Genomic DNA, 7,648 nt, shown 5'->3' with positions numbered 1-7,648 from the left:
TAGTTAAGCACAAAGCTACACATTGGACTACCTGTGCTCTGCCAGCCACGGGTTTCAAAACCCTTTTTCTATCGTTGTTAGTCCGCAGACATTCCACTATGAATGACTAGAGGAAAAAAACAAACAAACAAAAGTACAAATAGTTTAGCATAAAAACCTGTATAAACAACCATGAGTGTAGGTAATAAGACTTTGAGTTAATACAATTACACACAGTTACCAATAAAATTATATTATATTATTATTCAAATTTATCATGTAAGCAGTAGCCGTTCTTAGTAAACTGGATACGTGTATTTTACATTAAATACAATTTAATACACACCAGATTCGATGGGGTTTTGTTTTATAATACACATTTGCAATAGCTTCTTTTCAAGCTTAGCTAAAATTATTTTTCTTATTATTGTCATAATATCGTTACTTTAAAGCTGTTATTTCAATTAGCACTGCATAAAATTAAAAATTATTAACAAGTAATATCTGCAAGATGACTGGTCTTTATTTAGTCGCAATCAAAACGAATGCCTGTATCAGTCCAGGAGAATCTATCAGTCTGCTTGCATAAACTCAATATATTCATTTAATGTGGAATTAAGTGCAACAGGTTCGTAGTAAACAGAGTTGCCAACAAATACCAATAGACATAGCTTACCTGTGTAGAGCGCCTTTTTTTTTGTCTCTGCAGGTAGACGCAAATTGCTTCTGCATACTGTCAAGCAAAAATGGACAGTGTTGAAGCAGATTACTACAGTATTAACATAGTTCAACGAAGACTAACAAGTACTAGGCCTACTTGTTATAACTATGTCTTTAGAGTAAGTCGGCATAGCTAGCGGTTCTTAATTATTTTGCTTGATACTAATTGTGTTTACAACTAGTTGACAAACAAGGGTTATCGAATCGTGGTGTACTTTGTGTAGCCTGATTTCTTTAGTACTGTTACGTCTCTGTTCGTTTATTAATTTTCCGTAAAAATTCTTTCCGAAGAAACTTTAGCGATACAAGTCCTTTCTTAAATAAAACTAGTTTATTCTTTCTCAATACAACTTTGAAATTCACTTAATTTCCACGGTCACGCTATAACTTAAACAAACACTATTCAAGCGCTTGACTCAATTGTCCATCTCTATCTCTGTCTGCAGTTCAATTACATTGTTGCTGTCACTTCTTGGCGGTCTTATATACAACAATACCGTACATCTAGTAAACACTCGAGGCTTCAGGAAGAGACATGAACTTTATAGACGCTCATGACGTGTTACTAGCGTCACATGACTTTCGTTGTCGTAACAGTACTAATAGTAATACAGTAGTTGTTTTATGAAACTGTTACTAAAATTTCAATGACAGAGTATACTTATTCAATAAGTCTTTAATTTATATTCAAGAAATTATGATTTAAAAAGTCAATGCATTCTTCTTTTTGGATCATGTTGACGGTTTAAGGGATCTGGAAGGTAGATTTGAGTCATTCAGACATTACTATTAGTATTAACCCTACCCCATGATTTTTTTGGATATGTCATTGGTTTATTCTCGAACCAGACATCAGTAAGGCACGTGGTTAGAGCAAGTGCGAGTAAGAAGGGCGTATGTGACGTACGTCATGAGTGCGGCTTCGTGAAATGGCGGTGGTTTCCTACGCTCTTTTCGGAATTGCAATATTTTTCTTTGGAGGTTGGTGTTTTGTATGGTTAATGCACCTCATAGCTATATTCAATGCGTAAGTATCTATCACTATTCTTAAATATATTTTTCTCACTTAAAAGTATTTACTTATTTATCTACTTTATATAAGTACCGGTATATAAATTGTTCCATTCTGATCCCACATTCAACTTCAAGGCAGTAGTAGTAGAAATTAGTAGTAGTACCGGTTTAGAAGTTTATCTATGCTATTATATTATGCTTCAGGCAGTTGGTTACCAGTGCGGATTATACTCCTGTTACAAACTAGTGTTAGGCCTATTCTACAGTAATATTGATACTAGTTTTATGTGAACCTTAGGTAATCTATCTACTACATAAATTTAACTTAAAAGAGTTCTCAAGTTGTAAATTTCGCAGTAAAAATCTAAAATGTTATAGTTAAGAACAAGTAACAAGTTACTTATTTAATAGCAATAAGAAACATTCATTTTGATAATATGAACTAGTCCATCATTTCAGTTTTTACTAATTTATGTTATAATATAATTCGTTTTATTGGCTGAATTACTTGATCACCTTTTAAGTTTAACTTATACTGAGTTTTTGTTTTTTTTTACTTTTTGAACTAAACTAGTATTAGTAGAACTACGAGTGAAATTCCATTTGATTAAGTAAGTTGAAGTGGACACTCATTACTTCTGAATGAGAAAATTTGAATAATGGCTATTTCCTGTTGATTTCAATGGATTACCAGGTAGTAGGTCCATACATTCTATACTTAGAATTGAATCAAATGTACAAATGATGAATAAAAGGAAGAGTACTATCTAAACTCAGAACAGTATGTTTGCTTACATTGTATAATATATTCATTATAGTACATCTGGATGCATATTTTCAATAAGAAAATAACTAGGACTTATGTTTACAATTTTAAGGGAGCATAGTGAAGATGAATGTATTAAGTCGTGAGTTATAAACTGATGAGTTGTCAGTAGATAGTTCAATGGCATAGGTAGTACATGTAATTATAAATTTTAAAAGCTGAAACAGTTGTTTTTTCAAAGATAAAATGATTGTCTATAATTTCTCTTGTCTCTTGATGTAATAGCAGAGAGATAATTGGATTTTTTTTGTATTTGGGGTTTCACTCTTTGCATTTGATAAAAGAATTGATGACAGAAGAATTAATTAAGATTTTGAATAAATGATTAATTATTTTGTCTTCAGGATAACCACTGTGCAAGCTATAGCACAGGTATCTTGGACTATGAGTTTGAAGAATAACTTATTAATAAGTTGTAAAAGATATGTTAGAGGGCTAATTTACTCACCGTATCTTTGCAAGCGACAAAAAATGAAACTGTCCATTTAGAGCCAAATGATCTTTTAAAGAAACATTTAAAAAAAAGTGATATTGATTTGCACATTTTTGTTTGTTTGTTTTTCCTTTGATAAATCTTTCATGAATTTTATGTGGACATATTAAAAAAGTATTAAGATTATATAAATCTAAGCAAAACTTTTTTTAGGAGTAGAATAGTTATCAAATAAATTAGAATTCTGGATTTTCAAACCTAACCTCAAGTTTATACATTATGCTATAACCAAGTTTCCTTTTAGGTTTGTTAGTTGTTTATTCATTTTTTAATAACATACCACAAAAGCACACTGATCATGTATTAACACTGTGTATAGCTTGATCTTCTAGTTTTCACAGGAGTGTGAAAATTTATTTTTGATTTGTTTATTTTTGACTTTAATCAAAAAATGTTGATGTGAATGCAAATTTCAGTAAAGTTGAACTTTCTGTGTAGGTTTAGCACTCTTTATTAATAGTTAAATAACAAAATAAATATATCATTGTATTTTAAGGAAAAGTAAGTTCCTTTTTTTGTGTCACAAGAATGTTAAAATTAACATTGGCATATGACTTTTCAATAATACATGTTATATTATGATTATTGTGATATTTGTATAAGAAGGCACACAGAAAACATTTTAAAAGATTCCCAGTTTGCCTGAATTCTTTCAAATGTAACCAGAAAAAAAAGCAGAGAAAATAATTTTATTGATGCAAATTAAGGTCTTGTGATAATAAATTATATACGTAAAGACAACTTTAGAGCTTTTTATCCATCTTGGCTGTCCAATCCTAGAAAATATTCAGAACTAATCCTTATGATTCAAATATTTATCAAGCCTTCCCTTAAACTCCCATTAATTTACTGCTTTCAACACATTTGAAGGCAACCCATTCCAAAAGCCAAGTACCCTATTAGAAAAATAAAACTGTCTTAGCTGAAGATGACTGCTACCTTACCAAATTTATATTACTTGTCATCATATGACAACCTTTTCATCTCGGGTATCATCCTATTAGCCCTTATCTGAGCCCTTTCCAACAATTTAATGTCTTTCCTAAGGTATGGAGCCCAAGACTGAACACAATACTCCAAATATGGTTTAACTAATGACCTATACAATGAAATTATAACATTTTTAGATTTATATTAAATATTACTGTAGATATAACCTAAAATCCTATTTGCCATACCACTAACAACAGCACACTAATTGGATGACTTTCTTCCATAACACTGTTAAGTTTATTCCCATCAATATTATACTTATAAATTGAGTGATAACCTACATGCAATACCTTGCATTTATCATAATTAAAAGGCATTTTCCATTTATTTGCCCAAATCACCAAATGACTCGCATCCTTTGAAAAAGCAGCAGAAACACCCAAAACCTTAATATTATCAGCAAATTTAAATAATTTATTGATCATCTGTGTCATTGGTGGAAACATAAAAAACAAAAGCAAAGGTCCTAACACTGAGGCATTCCACTTGTGACATTAATCCTGTTTGACTGAACTCCATATATAACAACCCTCTGCTTTCTTCTAGCCAGCCACTTTTCTGTCAAATGAGCCAACTTTCCCCTATACTGATATGCTTTCTGTATATCCAGAGACACCAAATTCATATCTGTACTATGTAAGCAGTAACCTCTTCAAAGAATGTCAGAAGATTAATATGAATTCATACTGACTATCCAAAAAAATTTTTAATTTTATCAAATGAGTTTGCAAAGCATATTTTATCTATCAGACTTTTGAAAACATTTCTTATCAACTATGTATGACTAACAGATCTATGATTAGTGGGACAATTTTTATCATGTTCCTTGAAAAAAGGAGTAACGTTAGCCAACTTCCAGTCCTCTGGAACCTACCTACAAAGAACCTTTTGGTCCTTCAAGGCTATTGTTGCACAATGACTTAAAAATAAACATTTTAAGCCCACCATTTTTTTCACAAGTTAGTTAATTTTCATCGTAAGGTGCTGATGGTAACTCATTCTGTTAGCTTATCCTGTTAGAAATATATAACTAGATCTTTTACCAGATCTTATACTTTTGTGCCTTTGTTCTGTTCTCTTCAGAATAGCTGCATAAAGACATTAGAGTCTTTATTCCATTAAACACCTGAATAATTTTGTGAACTACAATAAGTTCTTTTCTTTAGGGAAGAAAATATATTTTTTAATAGTTCAGTTTAATGGATTGGACAACCTTGATGAACTAACAGATCCCTTGCCTTTAAATGTTATGTACTTTGAAAAAAGGTTTTGTTGAAAATGGATGTTCTATCTTAAAACTGGCAACATATGTATACTTGTCAGAAACTAAGTGTTGTTCTATAGATTATACATTTAAATAATAATCTCTCTCTTTGAAAAGTGAACCAAATGATCATCTATGAAATCTAGAGACAAGGGTAAACTTTTTTAATATCCAGCACCACATGTTAAAATAAGCTACACAGTTTTAAAGCTGTACACTGTACGATATTATTTACTATTTAACTTTTACTTCACTGACTGTTTACATCACACAAGTTATGCTAGAGTACTGAAATGTTGCTGTAATGAAGTTCCATTGATATTTACATAAGTACATATATGTACAGTAGGGAGATTAGTGGATTAATCATTGGGCTAATTAATCAATTACATTCACATAATCAGTTACTTCCGTATGAGACTTGGGTAATTGAAATAATCAAATAGCAATAATTGATTAACCCAACTAATTTTTATTAGTTCATTATTTTTGTGAACTGTGGTACAAACCAATTAAGCTCTAAAACTTTGAATTAATCAAGAGTGATAAAGGGAAATCATAATGGCAGTATTTAAAGTAGTTGTATAGTTGAAATAAATGAAATCGGTAACAGATGAAACATGTAAAGCTTCCTTGTAGGTCTATACCTCATTCCATTGTATCTGGTGTTATTATATTTCAACACAATAAAACATGGATTAGTAACATAATAATATGTTTGAGGCTACTTTGTTTTCACAAACTACATTATAGCATCTATAAACTTTGAAATCTTAATAGCAATCATGTTATTAAACATGGTTTAATATATAATGAAATGTTAAACAAAAAACAGAAAATTCTGATGTATTTGTAGTTTAATACTGGCTATGAAAAATCCTTTTTGTAAGAGTGCTTGCTATAGTAACTCATAAATTGTATACAAAGGAAAAAATATATATAGCTTGTCTAAATTATTAGGTAATTGATTTAATACAAACATTTATATGCATGCAGCTGTGCTAAGAACAAAAATTCACACAAGTATATTCAAGTAGGATAATAATAATAATAATAAATAAAATATTACTGGTAAAGATTACAAAAGAATTGATTTTCTTTAAGTATATACACATTTACTATTTATTGTTAGACTCCCTTCTAGTAGTACAAGTAACAACACGCAGCAACTTAATGTGTCGTGTAGTACCAGTCCACATAGGCTAGAGTGTAGTTACATGCATGTGTTCCGATTACTAAAAGAACAGGAGCACATTTACCCAATATCAAGAATAAATTAGTTACAATAAATGATTTGTTTCTTAGACCTAATGCCGATCAAAAAATGCACCAGAAAAGTTTCATACTCTCATAAATTAAGTAACTTTATATAATTGTTCATAAATCTTGACTAAAATAAGTTTTTAATATACTTTATGTAAAGTTGAGGATCTTACCTGCAAGATTTTCTTGAAAATTGATTTACACAGTCCTGAAGTTTGTGACTACCATGTTGTGTAATTAGTACACTCGTGGATTTGTTTTGTCTAGTTGACTACCATGTTGTGTAATTAGTACACTCGTGGATTTGTTTTGTCTAGTTGACTACCATGTTGTGTAATTAGTACACTCGTGGATTTGTTTTGTCTAGTTGACTACCATGTTGTGTAATTAGTACACTCGTGGATTTGTTTTGTCTATCTGACCACCATGTTGTGTAAACAGTACACTCGTGGATTTGTTTTGTCTATCTGACCACCATATTGTGTAAACAGTACACTCGTGGATTTGTTTTGTCTAACTGACCACCATATTGTGTAAACAGTACACTCGTGGATTTGTTTTGTCTATTTGACTACCATGTGTAAAACTTTTATTTTTGTACGTAAACAGTACAATTCTAGAAATATAGACCACACAACTTGTGTTAGAAGTGTAAACTATTGATAAGAAATGTGCTTTTTAAAAATACTTTTTTTGAAATATGAGCTATAATTATTGGATTTCATTGCACTCCACACAATTGATCCTGAACTGAGTTTGGTTTTCCTCTCGTATTGTTTTTTCTTAATAAAGCTTGTCTATTGACATGTGTGCTTGTTCTTTTAAATCATACAATGGATTATCATGAGATAAGGATATTGTGTAATCTAGATTAATTGTCACAAGTTTGAACATATTGTTCTTGAAATTGATTCAAAAACAAAACTTGTCTGTGGCACTAATACCGTTATGTACACAGCGTGGTCACAAGTAAATAGACACCACCTTTTCAGAAAAAATGAAATTTTTCAGTCATATTCACATGAATTGATATATTTATAATTTAATTAATATCTAGTAGATCTTCCTTTCGCTTCGTGGAGTTCCTTGATCCTTT

General features: G+C 30.6%; 1 protein-coding gene across 1 annotated transcript in view; it reads left to right on the top strand.

Annotated features, from left to right (window-relative positions):
• The first annotated feature begins 1,615 nt into the window (after positions 1–1,615).
• The window catches only part of LOC106466956 (ceramide glucosyltransferase-like), a 40,679-nt gene continuing 34,646 nt past the window's right edge, over positions 1,616–7,648 (top strand). Inside the window, exon 1 of the mRNA XM_013927272.2 lies at positions 1,616–1,726. Within this exon, the coding sequence (XP_013782726.1) occupies positions 1,629–1,726 (98 nt within the window). The 5' untranslated portion in view covers positions 1,616–1,628. The remainder of the gene's footprint in view (positions 1,727–7,648) is intronic.

Source organism: Limulus polyphemus, unplaced genomic scaffold (assembly GCF_000517525.1).
Source record: "Limulus polyphemus unplaced genomic scaffold, Limulus_polyphemus-2.1.2 Scaffold2438, whole genome shotgun sequence".
Classification (NCBI taxonomy): Eukaryota; Metazoa; Arthropoda; class Merostomata; order Xiphosura; family Limulidae; genus Limulus; species Limulus polyphemus.
The sequence above is the reverse complement of the archived record's forward strand: the minus strand, read 5'-3'. Positions and strand labels throughout refer to the sequence as shown.